This window comes from Takifugu flavidus, chromosome 15, assembly GCF_003711565.1.
Source record: "Takifugu flavidus isolate HTHZ2018 chromosome 15, ASM371156v2, whole genome shotgun sequence".
NCBI classification, from domain to species: Eukaryota; Metazoa; Chordata; class Actinopteri; order Tetraodontiformes; family Tetraodontidae; genus Takifugu; species Takifugu flavidus.
The window spans coordinates 3,122,716-3,140,278 of NC_079534.1; the positions used below are offsets into that span (position 1 = coordinate 3,122,716).

General features: G+C 46.2%; 3 protein-coding genes across 3 annotated transcripts; all 3 read right to left on the reverse strand.

Annotated features, from left to right (window-relative positions):
* Positions 1-309: 309 nt before the first annotated feature.
* On the reverse strand, positions 310-4,041 carry LOC130539568 (solute carrier family 22 member 13-like). The gene is made up of 10 exons (XM_057058018.1): positions 3,398-4,041; positions 3,209-3,312; positions 2,969-3,123; positions 2,558-2,726; positions 2,343-2,463; positions 1,584-1,678; positions 1,275-1,489; positions 1,068-1,176; positions 792-998; positions 310-603 (listed from the first exon to the last, which is right to left on the reverse strand). The coding sequence occupies exons 1-10, from the start codon at positions 3,770-3,772 to the stop codon at positions 534-536; spliced, it is 1,620 nt and encodes a 539-aa protein (XP_056913998.1). The 5' UTR covers positions 3,773-4,041; the 3' UTR covers positions 310-533.
* A 440-nt stretch (positions 4,042-4,481) lies between these two features.
* On the reverse strand, positions 4,482-7,618 carry slc22a13a (solute carrier family 22 member 13a). Its single transcript, XM_057058017.1, has 10 exons — positions 7,243-7,618; positions 7,069-7,172; positions 6,843-6,997; positions 6,598-6,766; positions 6,022-6,142; positions 5,797-5,891; positions 5,493-5,707; positions 5,304-5,412; positions 5,026-5,232; positions 4,482-4,916 (listed from the first exon to the last, which is right to left on the reverse strand). Exons 1-10 carry the CDS (start codon positions 7,615-7,617, stop codon positions 4,841-4,843), a joined length of 1,626 nt encoding a protein of 541 aa, XP_056913997.1. The 5' UTR covers position 7,618; the 3' UTR covers positions 4,482-4,840.
* Positions 7,619-7,838: 220 nt separating this feature from the next.
* Positions 7,839-15,774, reverse strand: oxsr1a (oxidative stress responsive kinase 1a). Its single transcript, XM_057058019.1, has 17 exons — positions 15,555-15,774; positions 14,921-15,033; positions 13,654-13,762; positions 12,938-13,079; positions 12,504-12,559; positions 12,280-12,389; positions 12,092-12,193; positions 11,813-11,946; positions 11,643-11,691; positions 11,499-11,564; positions 11,270-11,392; positions 10,834-10,869; positions 10,536-10,682; positions 10,332-10,437; positions 10,182-10,250; positions 9,995-10,059; positions 7,839-9,923 (listed from the first exon to the last, which is right to left on the reverse strand). Exons 1-17 carry the CDS (start codon positions 15,622-15,624, stop codon positions 9,849-9,851), a joined length of 1,572 nt encoding a protein of 523 aa, XP_056913999.1. The 5' UTR covers positions 15,625-15,774; the 3' UTR covers positions 7,839-9,848.
* Between the last annotated feature and the right edge of the window lie 1,789 nt (positions 15,775-17,563).

The following is a 17,563-nucleotide window of genomic DNA, read 5'->3' on the forward strand; positions in this document are numbered from 1 at the left end:
CTGGACATATTCTCTTTGATGTATCTGCTCGAGAGATGTTAATGGGACAGGTTCTGTTATGGCATGATGCACCACAACCCACTTTGAAAATAAAAGCATTAAAATCAAATGAGTTATTTCTTGTCCAGTGACCCAGAGCTGCTGCTCATAGGTGTCGCTCCACCCAGAGCCACAACACGCAGACCTTGTGCTATAAATTCACATACAACTTACAAATATTTCATGTTTTTTTTCCTAGAAAGGGAAGTTAATGATGAATGATACTATGGCTGATTAGACAGAATAATGGATTCATCATGGGATGAAGCATTGTGTGAAAATTTTTATTGTTCAGAGACATTGAAATTAATGTTTACAAAGCTTAAAACGATCATAAGGAACGTGGCTGTTGTCAGTGAATCGTTACTGCTGGGCAGAAACGTGTTTATGAGTGAAACTTTGATAGAGTTGGTGTTAAATGTGTAAAATTCACCAGAAGTGCACAAAGACTTGCTCAAGATAACGTCATTAGAACTCCACATGAATAAACACCATCAACAGGACGTCTGCATCTTGCTGGATTTACTTCCTGTTGGCTCATCCATGTTGGTCTGTCGTGTGTATCTATAGAGAGAAAGATATTTATGAGGCTTTGTGTTAGTTCAGGTAATAAATGCCTCGTGCGAGATGATGCATTTGTAATTCTGCTTCAACCAAAGTTCCATTGGGTTGACACTACCTGACCGCTCATTCTCTGTCATTCACTCACAAAAGCCACGTTTGCCTTAATCGGGGTGTTTTGATTGGCTTACCCGTTACTCTCGGCATCAAGAATTGATTCAGGAAGCTCTTTTCTCCTGGTCTCGGGAAGCAGGAAGCACAGACTACCACTGATGATGGAAAGGCTGCTGAAAATAATGGTGGGTATAGCCGGGTGGTATATCCCCAACAGATTGACCAGAGGAGACATTAAACCACCGATTCTGCTCATAATGGAGCCTAGGCCGGAGGCCGTTTGCCTGAAACCAGTAACACACCCGGTCAGAAAAAAGCACGTATTGCCGTTCAAGCTGGATATAAAAACTCACCGGAAAGATGTTGGGAACAGCTCCTGAAGGTACACAGAACACACGGATCCAGCCCAGTTTAAGAAAATACGCCCCGCAGTTACCAACGTGGTCACAGTGACAGCGTAACCTTGGACAGAACCGAAAAGAAAAATCAACACACAAAAATAAATCTCATAATGCAGAATTACAAAAGCAAACAGGGCTCCTCTTATTAGCAAGTCCTACCTTGAGGAACTGCCAAAACTGCTAAAACGGATAACCCTCCAATCAGAAGGGTAGCCACCAAAGACACCCTCCTACCCAGAACCTCTAACAGCCAGATGCTAAGGATGTGTGCCGGCACTTCACTCAGGCCAAATATCAACTGAGTCAGGAAGACGCTCATCCCAAAGTTTGCCACATTTAACGAAAGGCTGAAGTAGGTGAGATTTAACGAGAACCTGTGGATTTCCAGAGGATAGCAGGCAATCGTCAAAAGGATATCGCAGGGGGCCGATCAGAGGTGCAGAAAAGCATAAAAAAAATGGAGCTTACCAGGCCAATGAAATGGTAAAGAAGTTCTTCCTCAGCACAGGTGATTTGATAAGAGCGATGGCACCTTCCTTTTTCTCCTTTTCGTTTTCATCTATCTGTAACCCATAGCAGAGACAACCAATGACTTCCCGTTCTGTCCAGCACTGATTTCTCAAATTTGAGGTTATCTTCACGACCCAGATTTCAGCCTTAACGGGCTAAGCCACGAGTAATGTCGCTTTTTCACGTCTACCTACTCAGCTTGGGACAGTTCGGAGGCCTTTGCTGGGGTTCCAAGCATACCAAAATATGGAGGTCTGTTGACTGACCAGGGGATTGACAAGTCACCATAGCAACACGTTTCAGAAAACTCAAACCTGCCAATTTTAATATCCCGCAATGATGACAATGTGTCTTCATTTTTCAAAAGATATAATTACTGTTACAAGCAAGGCGACACCCTGGTCCGATAGGGCACATATATATTAAAAAAAGATCAAAACACCAAAGATGATTAACGCACCATCAAGAAGTGAGGCGTTCTTGGAGGGTCTGAGAGTTTTGTGACTTTCACAATCTTTTACGCCACTCAGTTGGTGGTAAGCTAATATTGAATAAACAAGGATGTTTGGGAAAATATGACAATGAGCTAGCTAGTTAGAAATCAATGCTAACTCTGCTTTCCACCGTTTGGTGGAAACTCACCAAAAGTTTCTACCCAAAAAGGAATGGACTACTTTATCCAGCTGCATCGGACTTTTGCTGTTTAAAGTACATGACCTTTTCCAGGAGACCCTCCGGAATGGTGCAATTGTTGATGGCCGCCACTTTGGTAATCAGCCGTTTCGCCTCTCCTGTCTTTCCTCTGCCCAGCAGCCACCTGGCCGACTCCAGAATGCACCTGAAAATGACCGAGTGCCGTCTCTTAGTGACCTTTGATTTAATTTCACAATGCCACAGGCTCATAAAATTAAAAATAAAAAACAAAACCCCACCATATATAGATAGTAATCACTCCGTGTAGAGCAGCTGTGACTAGTTGAGCCACTCTCCAGTTTCTGATGAAGTAGATCATACCAGCAAGGACGCACTGTCCAAGTGCACCGCACAGCTGAGTTACGCACGACCCCCACGACCTCTGGGACACACCGATCCACTCAGTGGCTGTAAAGGTCACAGTCAGGGTCAGCAAAAGAAGGGAGAGGCACAACAGTCCTATTGAGATCCCTGAAGTGAGTTACACACCTACCCAAGGACACAGGCACAGCTAATTAGCAAATTAACCTCAATTATCGACCAGATGTGGCACCTGACTAATGCAACATGAAATGTGGCTAATTATACCTGACAATAGGAGATTCCAAGATTATTTTTTTTAAAAAGAAAGAAAAAATAAAGTACTGTACCCAATATGACGGCGTTCAGTCGGTAACCTCCATAGCCTATTCCTACCAGGAACTGAGATGCCAAATACAAATAGAAACTGGGACATAGTCCAGATGCCCCACTAAATACGAACATCAGAACCACAGGAACCTGAGTTGCTCGCTTCCGACCAAACCTGGAAGAGACCAAAAAGAACCTCTTCCATCAGCACATGTGGGGTGGCGAGAACATGCAAGCGTGAGCATAAAAAATACACTTACGATTCAGCAAAAGGTCCAAATAATAGACAACCAACAAGAATGCCAGCCATCAACACTGTTTGTGCCACTTGCAACAAATGTGCCTGGTCACAAACTAGATCAAACTAAACCAAACCGGAAACCAGACCACATGGTTAAAATACACACATTCTGGGTTGCTTAGAATTGGCCGGGAGGCGAACCACTCACATCTGTGACTATGGTGGCCACATACAGCGTGCTGCCGTACACCCATCCATCCGTGCACGGCTCGGTCTCGTTCAGTCCGAACCGCCTGATGGACCCGATGTCCCGGTCCACAGGGACGAACATGCGACACCGGCTGAGGGCTCCGTCCGCCCCGCGGGGCACCGTCAAGTTCAGCTGCTCCTCCGCAGTCAGGTTCGGGTGGGCACGGAGGATCCAGTCCGTGTTGCAGTGTCGCTCCGGGTCGGACTGGGTGAAGTACACGCTGGCGAAGTGGAGCGGGACGATGACGTTCGGGAAGCACAGCGCGAAAAGCGTGATCTTCTGAAAGCGCCCGAACTCCCCGATACTGTGGAGGAGCTCTCCGAACCCGGCCATGGTCGGGGAGAAGCTGCAGCTGGAGGATGGAGAAACTCCGACTGAAGCTTTCCAAACCCTGCTGAGTCACCAGCGAGTCCATGTGGGTGTTTTAGCCTCAATCACATGGTTCAATAGAAGTTCCCAATGATTTGAATAAAGTGACCAAGATGAGTTTTCGATGCTTTTGACCTTTAACACCACTAAATGTCCCTAGTGATGGACTGAATCAGACCAATGTTAATATTTTACCAACTAGTAAAACAGTGACGCAACATTCAGATGAGTGAGGCTGGGTTTAAATAAATGTTTAAAAAGGCACCACTTTGTATTGATATTTCACTATTTCATCAATGTTTTGTTTTTGTTTTTTTAGAAATTGCCTCCATTATTGGATTCTTGAGAATCATTTTGAAACACATGATGAAGCATAAAAGAGAAATTGGAAAGAGCCGAAAGCTCCATTTCCAATCATTTACAAAGCTTCTTTTTTTTTTTTAATTTCCAGCTAACACCTTGTTTTCTGTTACTGCTGTTCAGTAAAAGATAAAGCAGAAGTGCACGGTCATAAGTGTTTTGTAAAGGCTGTTACTGGACGTTTATTCGTACGGAAACAAAACACTTAAGATAAGAAGCAGGCGCCGATCCACAAAACCCCTCTGAAAATGATCCTTAAGATAAAAACAGACAGATGTTTTCAAGCAAACAACAAAGACTTCACAACAGAAGCTTCAGAAACTAAAGGGATCGTTGTCCATTTTATTTAAGACCCAAGAGAGGAATTACAAACTGGACAGAAGTCCGTTTAAGTTACGTTGCATCTGGGAATAAAGATTAGAGAAATGATTACAGAAGATTAGAGGAATGATTTTCTGGCAGCAAGCGTGTGTCAAGTGTCTGGGTTTAAATATTTGCCTGTAGAGACCAGACAGAGCAACATCGGGACTCTTGTTTTTCCAGAGTTAAAACAGGTTTGCTGAACAGGAAGGTTAACCAGCAGCGGCGCCACGTGTGACACGGCACGGATGGAATCCCCCTGTCCGACCCTGCAACTCCGCAGGAGCCGGACGGCCACAGACCCAAGTCCTGCTAGAGTTTGGTGGACATGCTTCCGCTGCGCTCCATCTTGCTGACGTCACTTCCTGTTTCGGTGACACGCCCCTTCCTGTAATGACAGGTATCACAACATGAACACTAGTTCTTCTTGCCGCCTCAGGCTCTGGACCCCCTCTTTACGGAACCGGAAACCTCGTTTAACAGGGCAGCTCTCTCACCTGTTCCCAACAGCCTCATTTGTGGAATCCGGAAGCTCTTTTCTTGCGGTCTCGGGAAGGAAGAAGACCAGAGCTCCACTCAGGACCGCAAGACTGCTGAAGACTATGATGGGGATGGACCAGTGGTACACGGCCAACATGTTACATGTCGGAGACAGCAAGCTGGCTATTCTGAAGCATATGGAGCCCAAACCGACGGCTGTTTGCCTGCAAGCAACGTGCACAGTCCGAATAAGCGCGTGCACGCTCAAAAAGTCTGAAATACACTTCATTTGTACCTGATCGAGGTGGGAAACATCTCCTGCATGTAGATCATACACACTGAACCGCCCGAGTTGAATAAGAACTTCCCAGTGGTCACGAGAGCCGTGATGGCGACGGCGTTTTCTGGCAATCAAACATCCACGTTGGGCACGTTACACTGGGTAGAAGGTGAACTGTGGTGTCGTGTCTGGGAGACCAGTTACCCTGAGGAAACGCCAGCGTCAGGAGGCAGAAAAAGCCGCCAGCCAGGAGGGCGGACATCAGGGATTTTCGTCTTCCTATCACCTCCACAAACCAGATGCAGAGGAGGTGCGCCGGAATCTCAGTGACCCCAAACAGCATCTGCACCAGGAAGATGCTCAGGCCAAACTTCCCCACATTCAGAGCAAGGCAGGAGTATCCCAGATTGATGGAAAACCTTCCGACCACAATCATGAACAAAAAAACCCCCATCAACATCATAGCAGGCATCAAATCTGAAACTGCATCAAAGGAAGCTGGACCGACCAGGCGAATGCAGCAATGGAGAAATACTTCATCAGCAGAGGGGAGGTAAAAAGGGCCATGATTCCTTCGCTTTTGACTTCTTGCTCTGCTGTTACCTTGAAGAAAAATGTTATCCATGACTGCAAATAGGTGCTACAGTGTAAAGCAGATGTCGCAGGTTACAGCCGTCTGTCACTTTAGCACGCAGCTCAGCCTTCAATGGATCGGTTAGAATGGCCGACTGACCTCCTGGAGCAACTCCTCGGGGATCTCCTTCTTATTGATAGCTGCTACTTTGCATATGATCCTCTTTGCTTCCTCTGTTCTTCCCCTTCCAAGCAACCACCTGGCAGATTCAGGAATGCACCTACGGGGGTAAAAAAGGCAGTGAGAGTTACCGTCAAAGCCTTCCCGGAGGCCTTCACAGTCCGTTCCGCAGGCCAAGATAGATGTCGATGAAGCTTTTGCTTCAACCGATCAGGACTTTTTAAGAAAAGCTGACTGTTGTTCAGAAAGGTTGTTAAGACTATTTCTGCATGATAAAAAAATGCTTTTTAGAACCATAAAATAGTTATTTCGGGGTGATTGATTCAGCCGGGGCACTACTGAAGGCTTAATTTTGTTGCCACGGTGGCGATTCAGCGTACATTTCCAGTCGTCCTTTACACTACTACCCTGTCATCAACATATTTAAACACCCAGAAAGCTGTAAGATTGTCAGTCTCCCTTAAACAAGCTACACTGTGATAAGAAACGCAGGGGCTGAGACTCATTTTGTTAGTTAGGAGGGGGTTAATGAAAAAGGGTTGTTGAAACACATACCAAATGTACAAGATGATGGAGGCCTGTCCGCCAGCCAGGACATACTGTGCTTTTCTCCAGTCTCTAATAACGTAGACCAACCCAGCTGCAGCACACTGTCCCACAGCGAAAAAGCCCTGGCTCAAACAGGACACCCAGGAACGCTTGCTGGCCCCGATCCACTCTGTAGCTGCAAACACGGCTTAAAAATAAACTCCAGGCCATACGTGTCGTAGTCAACATGCTTTAGAGGATCAAAATGATACCCAGGACAACAGCGTTTATTCTGTATCCTCCGAGGGCAACTCCGACCACAACCAGCGACGCGAGGTAAATATATAAATTTGGAGAAAGGGCAATCGCGATGACAGCGACCAGCCCCAGGACAACAGGTAACTGGGTGGCTCTCCTGCGGCCACACCTGAAGTTGACAGAACAGACGATTGTCAGATGGCGGCTCCGGCTCGCCCACGTGGTTCTCGGGTCACTTACGATTCAGCCGCAGGTCCAAACAAAAAGGAACCGGCGAGCATACCGGTCAGGAAGACCGTCTGCACCACGGCGACCATGTAGGATCTGTCGCAGACCAGGTCGAACTGGGAAAAGGGGGTTCGGGAGGATCAGCAGGGACGACAAGGCAGGTCACTATTGCTGACACATTCTTACATCAGTGACAATGGTGGCGTCATACAGCGCACTGCTGTACACCCATCCGTCCGTGCACGCCGTGGTCACATTGAGTCCCTGCTCCCTGATGGCGCCAATGTCCCAGTTCACGGGCACAAACATGCGACACCTGCTGAAGGACCCATCCGTCTCCCGAGGGACCGTCAGGTTCAGCTGCTCCTCCGCGGTCAGGTTGGGGTCAGCTCGGAGGATCCAGTCCGTGTTACAGCGGCGGTCCGGGTCGGACTCGAAGAAGAGGAGGTTGCAGCTGTTCAGGGGCAGTAAAAAGCTGGGCAGGCATAACCCAAGGAGGAGAAGTTTCTGGAAAAGACCAAATTCTCCAATAGATCCGAGGATGCTGCCAAGAGCCGTCATTTTCCACACAGCAGAGGAGCCGTGTGGCGAGGATGAGGCACAGATGATCAAAATCAATATTTAACCTTCAAGTTAGCAGTTAACTGTGTAGAGGTGTACCTTTGCTCTGCTTCAAAATCCAGGATTTGCTTTTCTCTCACACACACGCACACACACACACACACACAGAAAAGCCGTGTGTGCCATCACCTGACGAAGAAAACATCACAACAGCCAGTGGATGTGATTACAAGCCTCGTGTATTTCCAAAAACACGCATGTTAACAGATCAATAAGGTGCCAATCAGACAAATAATCTGTGCATGATTAGTGATGCGCCGACAAAAAGGCCAACAGTGGGAAACACTACAAAGCAAATGCAACTCTGTCCACCGAGCACGGCGAGCCCCGATCCGTGCGCCCCGATCCATATTTACAGGTGAAAGGTTTCCTTTTTCCCCCTCTAACAATGTGCACCTCGTCAGTCATCGACATCGTTACAGACAAACCTCGGGAAGTTCGTGCGACAGTGCATGGAATTGCCATCAAACGTACATTTACAACATGTTTACATACACCATTTACAGAAGTACCTGGACGCGGAGCTGTCCGACAGCCCTTCGCAGGCGGTACAAACGACCATACGGCGACACCGGGAGTGACGATATGAGTCTGCAGTTTAAAGGGCTATTTCACCCAATATGTTCATGATTTATCTGTTGTTGGGGGACCTTGTTTCCATTAAAAGTAAGACACTTTCACTCAAAATCGAAGAAATATTCCTAGCAGAGTAGGTTTACACGCCACCGCTGAACAGCCAACAAGTGTCTAATGAAGAGAGATTTATGAAGCGCAGCAGGACAGTTTTGGTTTTATTGGCTGAGCTCTGAGCAAAGACTGTTTCCTGTTAGAATGGAGGAAAACGTGACTCTTTATGTTTTGAGGAGCCACAACTGTCACCGCTTTAGCGTGACGACATACGGGGGATCACGTTTAAGGGCATTTGTTCAAACAAACGCACGGGACAAGTTAGTATTTTGAGAATATTTCAGAAAATGGGAAGCTCCTTTGTGCCGAGAACACATGAAGTGAAGGAACATGGATCCAGCTTCCAGCATGAGTAACAGCCTAAACCTGAATTCTGGTGAACGTCTGTGTTTACAAACTCCCGTCTCTATTTTTCCAGCTCAGCGAATGAGACCAAGCCTGCCCCCACAGCTACAGGACGTAAACCGCTGTACTTTTCATCCCAATTTGGAAGAACTACCCCTTTAAACTCTAAATCAACCAGGGCGGGAGCTGTGCAGGAGTTCATCAGCAATCAGCGGGCAACAGCAGCCGCCTCAGCATTCGGGATTATTCGCAGCCGTGGCGCCAATGCGCGGCTCTCGAGCGTGCCGGGAGGTCAAAGCGGACGCCGGGTTCTAGGCTGGTTGATTTCATGAACTCCCGCTGAGGTACGGACACGTTTTATTCGCCCTAAATGGGAACATGGTCAGCAACCAGCGGTCACGTGGAGAAGAGAACAGCCATTGCATAGAAGATGGGGCAGGTCTACAGGAGTGGAAATGAGGAGCCCAGCGAAGAGAGCCCACGTGGAAGGGACGACCTCATCAGAACGTCACCTCATCAGAGGATGCGCTCATGAACTCCAGATGTGGTTAAATGTACAGGAGGACAAAGCCCGATCGACGCCGACTTCCGGACTTGATGGTCAAATTTGTTCCGACTGAGGCTGAATTTAGACTCTTTTCAATTTCACTGGAGGACAAAGTGCCAGATAACGGTGGCGCAACACTTCTGAGTTCTGTGGCACAGTAGATTAAAAAAAAAAATTATACTAATAATAATAGAATATAATAAAAGAACTAAGAAAAACACTGAAAAATAAAAGGCAATCACTTCCAGAACTGGCAAGATGGTTTGGATTGTGCTTAAGTGTGGAGGAAGAGGAAGAAATAAAGAAAGAGAAATTAGGAGTTGATATATATGATTGCATCTTTTCTCCCGTTTACTGTATAAGCGCACTATAAATGTTTCAAGTGTGATTCCTGCGATGAACCGAGCCCCTTCTGGTTATGATCCTCATGCACCCTGCAGTAGTGTCACACTCCTGCCGCTCCCACGCCTCCTCCTCCTCCTCCTCTTCATCCTCTAACTCATGCTCCGTCTCTCTTTGGCAGTAGTGGTTTCTTGGTATTGGCGACAGCGCCGCCGTCACTTCCTGTCCTTTGTTGCTGGCTCCGTTCAACTTAACTGATGCTGAGCTGTGCAAATCCGATGAGTTTAACGTCGTCGGGGATTTCAGATTCCTCCACGCCAGACGCCTGGAAGAGAGGAAACGATGGTACCGACGCTCAAAGATCCCGCCCGCGCCGCATGATGTCTGCATTCTTACCAATTTAAAAGTCACATTTTTGTTATTCTGAGGATCATCGACGATCTTCTGCAAATTTGCAGCAACTGGAATGAAGCAGATGTGAGGTGAGGTGTCGCGCTAACTCGGCCTTTTCAAGCCATCCTTGTTGCAGCCTCCTCGTTGACGCCACATTGACCATCGTGCTCGGGGTGCACGTGCAACTTACCGATGACCAGGTCCCTCCCATCAACCAGACCTGCTGAGACCAACTCCTGAGAAACTCCATCAGCTGAATCTGAGCACAGAAGGGGGGGAAATCCGGGTGTTAAGCGCTAATCTGAGCAGATTTCAGCGGCAAGTGCTCTTATTCACCAACCTCTGCCAGACATGAACTCAAATCGGATGTCATTGAGCTCCTTCTTGGAATTCCTCAGCCTGAGGACGAGGCTGATGGGAACGCTGGCATTGGCTGCAGCTGGATCCTACGAAGAGTTAATATGGCGAATTCATAGTTAATCCTTGAACAGACACGAGAATATAAAATGGAAAGAAGAAGAAGTGCCGATTGCCACTCGTTTACCTGACCAGTGGAAACATGTGAAGGGCTTCCAGTCGGGGCAGGAACCGGAGGTGGAGCCTCCTCTGTCTGACCCGTGTTGGGGAGGTTCTCGCGCGCAGCCCCGGGAGGCTGCAGGTGGCCTGTGGAGCCATCTGATGGTGGGAAAAGCTAACAACACGTAGATAAATCAGTGGGAGTTTTGCATGAACGGGAAATAGGAAACAAGGAGGATACACGAAGGACAGTCATGCAAATTGCACTGTTAAACCATTAAAACAAATCAAGATTTTTAAGTCATGTCCCCCACAAATACACTCACCTCCAGATTCTGAGACCCGTCCTTCACCCTGGGGGACTGCAGAATGGACATGACAGATTGTCAGGATTAAATCATGCAATTTCCCTTTCATCCCCCCAATGTAAGGACTTATAGAACATCCTAGGATTGAAAGAGTTCGACACAAGGTGACTCTGAACACAGGGCTTAACTGAAATCACAGGTAATGTAAAATAAAATCCCACACCAAGACATAAAGAGAGAATAAGCAGACAATTATGAGCAGAATAATTAGAAACATGTTTTCTGATCAAAAGTTTGTTTGATTGATCCGTTTTGGTGGCTTATCTCATGATATCATGGCCAAAACTGGCCTCTACAGTCACCCTGGAATTAAGCTTTAATCGTGTTGTGTAACAGCGCCATCTGCTGGTCATCTTCTAACACCGCGGAAACGACGCGGGGCGCAGACACTCACCCGCAGAGCTGAAACGGCGGCTTTGCCTTCCTCGCTCTCCTCATCCAGCTCATCGTCGCTCCACTCCCAACCGCCGTCCTCTGTTTTGTGGAGTCGCCCGCTGGAGCCAGGCACTCGACGCACCTAGGAATCACCGTTAATGCCACCTCAAAGGTTCCTTCACACGGGCGTATTTCGACATGCAATGTTGAGTAAGAGCGTTGCGAAACAGTCTTAGTAATGACCAAACCTTTTTGGAGCGTTCTGATATTGTTGGACCTTTATAAAGGAGCCTCTCTTGCAAGTACTCATTGTTCTGCAAGAGATTAAGCGTTTAAATAGATAAATAAAGAGCATCCGCATATTTCTGCCAGCTAAAGCTAAAAACGCTCACCTTGGCTTTTGTGAAGAATTTATGCTTCAACAACTCTGCTGCGGTTGGCCTAAACATGAGAAAACACCAGCTCATTAAAGAGCTGAAGCCTCGTGGAACTAAAGGTCAGGATGATACCGTATTAAGCTAAACCGAAGGGTTTAAAGGTCCAGGTTTGAGCATGAACGCACCTTAACTTTGGATCCTTTTGTAAACACAGAGAGAGCATCTTCCTGAAGGACTTGCCGTACTTCTTCACCATTTCCTTGTCAGTGATACCCGTCTCCAAACAGGGGGGGTCATTCTGCAACGTCAGCATCAGCACCTACACACACACACACACACACACACACACACACACACACACACACAGGTGATTAAAACACACCCTTCATCAGAGCCGAACAGTCTGCAGAAAAAAAACCACGTGAAAGTTTTCCATTTTCACAATGAAAGAAACAGAAAGTTACCTTCATCGGTGGATATTTGTGATACGGCGCAGCACCGGTGGCCAGTTCGATCGCCGTTATCCCAAAACTCCAGATGTCGGCCTTGAAATCGTAGCCGCGGACCTGCGAAGGAGGGAGACATAAGAGGTCGTGTCTCTCTCTCTCATCTGAGAGAAGGAACGCGGAAGGGTCTCATCAAACTGTCCCACCTGTTCCATGACCTCCGGGGCCATCCAGCATGGCGTCCCCACAAACGTCTTCCGAACCTTATTCCTCGTCATGTCTCCTCCAGTTGCTAAAAAGGCACTCACCCCAAAATCTAGATTTGAAATATTAAAAATATATAATTATCACGTTTCAGAAGCCACAGGAACATTCTTTGAGCTGAGGTTTAAGAACAACAACAAGGAAAAACACCAGAAAAACACCTTACCAGCAATTTGCACGGAGCCGTCTTCACCGAGAAGAATATTTCCAGCTTTTAGATCCCTGCGTGTGAAGAGCGAGAACGTGATCGGGACAGGGTGACTGAGCGGCACAGATGCTCCGGGTGCCGGTTATGGTGAACAAAGAAAGAACTGGGCAGGATGAATGACAGCATCTGTGCTACATTACTTTACTAAAACCCCACATACATAATAAGCCCACTTATTAGAAGGAAACGACACCTAAAATAACCATTTTAAACTGATATACTGTTCTATGCTGTCTGAGTCTGCTGTGCTAGCGTCTGATAATATCAGTGGTGGTTCAGAGTGTCAGCAAAGATGTTTATGTAAAGCAAAACTGCTCAATTATGCAGTTTCACAGCATTAAATATTAAAGGAGTCGGGTAGTTGAGATTAAAGAGCCAGAGAAGCCGCTCACCGATGGATCTGCCCGTTTTTGTGGAGGTACTCCAGCCCCTCCAGGACCTCCTTCAAGATGGTGGCGATGCTGGCCTCGTCCAACACTCCAGTCCTGTGTTCGCCGCGAGAAATGATGTGCTTGATGATGTCCAGAACCGAGCCTGGGGGACAGGCAGACATTCCGTCAGGATGTAAAGAAAGTCTCCAGGCTGTGAACGGAATGTTTGTGTGCCTGGACGTGTGGCTTATGTTACTGCCTGTCCTTTACAGGAAAACACATCATGATGGAGATCTTAGAGCTTTTTAGAATCAAACTAAACCCCAACTAGGTTTACACACAGCTCAGCCGCTACCAGCAACACTCACTTTTCCAAATTACCATCTCTGTAATCATCTGTAATGTTGGGATATCTGTGTTTATAGTTTTTTTTAATCCCTGTTGAGACAGACGAGCTGCTCTTGTTTTCTTCCATGTCCACCAGAGCAGCGGTGTCCTGTCTTACAGTAAAGTCATGGCGGCGTCTCAGTTGTCAACACGTGGTCTCTTATCTCCAACAATTTTTTTTTTTTTAAAAAGCGTCCTGGCAAATGAAGCGTTAATCCCCCACATTCAGGCAAAGTTCAAACCCAGCCATATTTGAGATAAAGGTGCCAAGAGGAAGGAGTGAAGGTGAGTTACAGACAAGGTGAAAATAAGCTGGAGAAATCAGGAGCAAAGTTTTTCTTTTAACGTACCACCACTGAGCAGCTTCATGACGAGCCACAATTCGTCCTTGACCACGAAGGAGGTGTAATAAGACACAATGTTTGGATGGTGGCACTGGCTCATGGCCTGGATCTCTTTCTGCACACAAAAGTAAATTTCACATCAGAAAAAGAAGCAACAGGGAAAAGAACACTGATTTTATACTCAAGATTACAAACCCCCAGCGATGCTACGGTCTAAATAGGTGCTGAACCTCATAAAACCACCCCTGGTTAAAGATCCCCAGTGCTGTAAACCCAGAACCCAAGATAAATGATGTGCAAGAGCTGGGGCAGTTGGACTCTCTCTCTACTCGAGGGGCCACGAACACAAAATGTATCAGACATTCAACAACATCATTCTGATGGACTCTGCTTGAGAAACCATCAACATGATGCGATGAGGGGGAGATGAATAATGCAGAATCGTCTCCCCGACTTCCTGACTGTAATGGAGAGCTGGTAGACAGTAAATCCACATCTGTAACCATGCAACATGGTCAGGCAAGAGGGTAATGGAGGAACCGTGAGGTTGTAAAAGGCTTTCGGGAATCAAGAATGTTTTAAAACCACCGAGTTTACAATAACTGCTCGGTCGATTTGACAGGTGGATTAGATCAAATATGTTGTTACAGTAACTACAAGGTTTTCTATTAGAGATCATTTCCTGTCTAAAATCATGTTATACTACATTTTTCTTTCTTTTGAGCATCCTAAATCAAATCTGTGAAGCTCACTCCTGACCATGACAGCATAGTTTTACCTATATCTGTGTTACTAATTACCTCCAAAAATTATAATAATATGAATGATGGACAAATACCATACATCACAAACAAATAAAATGCTGGTTTTCATTTACTTTTAAGGCTTGCCTAGCAAGTTCATATGTATAACAGGCACACTGATACCTTTATACTTGCTTAAAAGGCATGTTAAATAATAAATATAAGCTGATTAATTGTTTATCCGCTGCACAGAAAGGAACTCATTCATTGGGAGTCTTGTTGTGACACGAGATGGCAGTTAAAGGTGGCAGAAGCAGTATGACAGTTGTTTGCACTTGTGAACGTCAATGGTCATAAGCCAACGTATCTTCATGCTCACAAGGAAAATGTAATAATGTCATCTCTGATTTGTCACAGCTGCAGAACTGCGCATGTGGCGATATCAAGCTTCTGATCTGCTCTCCACCCTTCTCCATGGCAAACACACATCTGGGCCGCAGACACTGTCCAGCACACTCCCAGCTGCTTACCAACAGTTCATCCATACTGGTTTGACATTTTTCCAGGTTGATACGTTTGATGGCCACCTTTTCCTTTCTGGGCTTGCAGAATGCTGCCTGCACAACTGCAGTAGCACCGCTCCCTGAGGAAAAGAATCAAGCAAAATCATCAGTTTTATCAAGCTATGGATGGGAACTCGTATCTGATATTTGGGACTAATACCATTTTAGGGAAATAACTAGTGGAATACATCATTAGAGCAAATCGAATCATAGACCAGCATTTCAGTTTGTCGTCACCCGTCAGCCATGCTCTCTGAAGAGGAATTTCTCGCTTTAATCCGTGTCATACACTCTTTAAACCTGCACCACCACCACCCAAACTGGCAAATATTCACGCACAGTGGTTATAACTTGCGTTAGCTAGCCATTTCCTTGGTGCTAACTTGCTAGGAAGCTATAGGACTTGAGCTAGCCGACGAACAGGGGCCACCAATGATTTTGGCCTTTGACGGGGGAAAATCCAGCTAACCTTGTAGCTACTTGTTTTAAGTGCCATCCTGCTGGCTACACAAAAGCAGCGCTGTTCTGCTTGATGCTGTTAGCGGCCAATCTAGGTCCCGGGGAGGCTAAGGTGCTAACTTTAGCAAGCTAAGCTACTCACCTATCACCTCATTGAGTTCGTAGTCATCCTTGTCGATTGACCACGTTTGGGAGGACGGGTCGTCTGCCATGGCGTCGGTGCTATTGTGCGTAAACAAACCTTTTACGAAAAGCAAAAAATGCCGTGTGAGTAATGTATTTAGGCTCGCTCCATTCGGCTCCGGTGATGCTGGCTACCGCTGTTCCGCTGACAACTCCGACGGCTCCTGTCAACACAACTTTACGCGCGACCCAGTGACGTAAGCACGTAAGCGTGTGGCGCGTGGAGCACGTCGCCATCTTGAGTGTGGCACAAACTTTCCGTAAAAAAACCTATTATGTCGTAAAACACGAAAAACTAGATCGTTTAACGTTGCAATTTTTATTCTAATTATTTGATAATTAAACTGATTTTATTTAGTCAAATTAATGTACTGCTGCTTTGCCAGAAGCCGTTTTAAAATTCGAATTATTATAATTTGGAAACTTGCATATAAAGAGTTGATAAAACCTCGTTTGTTTAGAAAAGTGACATGTTTTAGGCTCTTTGATTCATTCCTGAATGTGGGAGATAATGCATCAGGGATACATTTGTGCATTTCTGATAGTATTGGCATACACAAGAGGACGATCTCTGAGGTGGAGATTTCAGTCTATTTCTTTGCATTTGTTTAAAAAAGGAAAATAAATCATTGTTACATGTTTGTCTCAAAATTTCTTTCAATTTCCATCTTGGATTATAGAATTTCATATAAAACAGATGTTTTTGTGGTAAAGCCACTGGATTATTCAGTATGTTTAAAATGTGGCTGTGGGAAAACCGGGAAGGGCTCTTTTTTTTTTTAGAGGTTATTACTCAATGAGTGTCTTCAGGTATGGAGGATCTGTGGAGAAGGTGCTGGCATCACTGGTATGCGAGGAAACGGCAGAGCCTGTTCTTGCCTGTTCATGACACCGAGCCAAGAATTTTCAACATTGGTCACCGTTTCGCTTCAGTCTCACGCTTTACATTTTATGGGATGCGTTTCACTGATGTGTGTTGCAAACAAAGGGACGCAAAGGAGCCACAGTTGAGTGGCTCGATTCTTTAGTTTACACACAGGCGTGCGGCTGCAGAAGGGCGTTGCCTGGATGAAAATACACAATAATGCTTCAGCTTGTCCAGGCGTGTGTGTTTTGTCCTCTTAAAATCACACACTCACAATGAAAATTGGGTCGTCTTTGGCGGCGTTGGGTCTTCTCAAACAGAGACCAAACAAACTGAATGAAATTCAGGAAAACACGCCCAGGTGGGAACAACTTGGCGGGCTTTGGAAGAGGTCGGCTCTGGTCCCCCACCCCCCTGGATGATGCTGACAGTGCGCTGAGGGTAAGCCAGGCCTGAAAGAGAAGTGCTGAGAGCCACGAGAGCCTCCCCCCAACACGCCAGTGACTGCGGCGCTATTATGCTGTCAGGTCTAAGCTGCACATGAACAGGAAAGCAAAACCTTCATCTGTCCCATTCAATGTAACCAACATGCACATGCATGCTGGCGACCACGGGGACAGGAAGTGGGCAAATTCTGCTTTTCTGGCTCCTTGGTCTGATTGAAAAGTGGGAACGAACAGCTCGGGGTCAAATGCATGTGGAAGTTGGACACATTTTCACGCATGGAATGTGTTTTAAAGACTAAATCATTGTGTGTTGGCTGTGGGAGTGCACATGAACATCACCTGGGCTAATACATTCAAATAGAAATCCCCTACAAATGTGAATGATATAACTTTATTCACATTTTTGCTGCACACTGACATATTCTGAATATGCCCCATTCAACCCAACACCACTGCCAAACTAATTAAAAACACTCCCATTCATGTAATGTGGTTACTCAACGATGTAGCAAAAAAAAAAAACATTGCAAAGTTAAAAACGATGGCCTTCGTTAAATAAGGATTTTTAATAACTGGGAGCAGATGCAGGGGCGAATTTGTGCAGCGTGGAATGTTTTTGCACTTGTCGCTCAGTCATGCGTGGGTCTGCACGGGCCA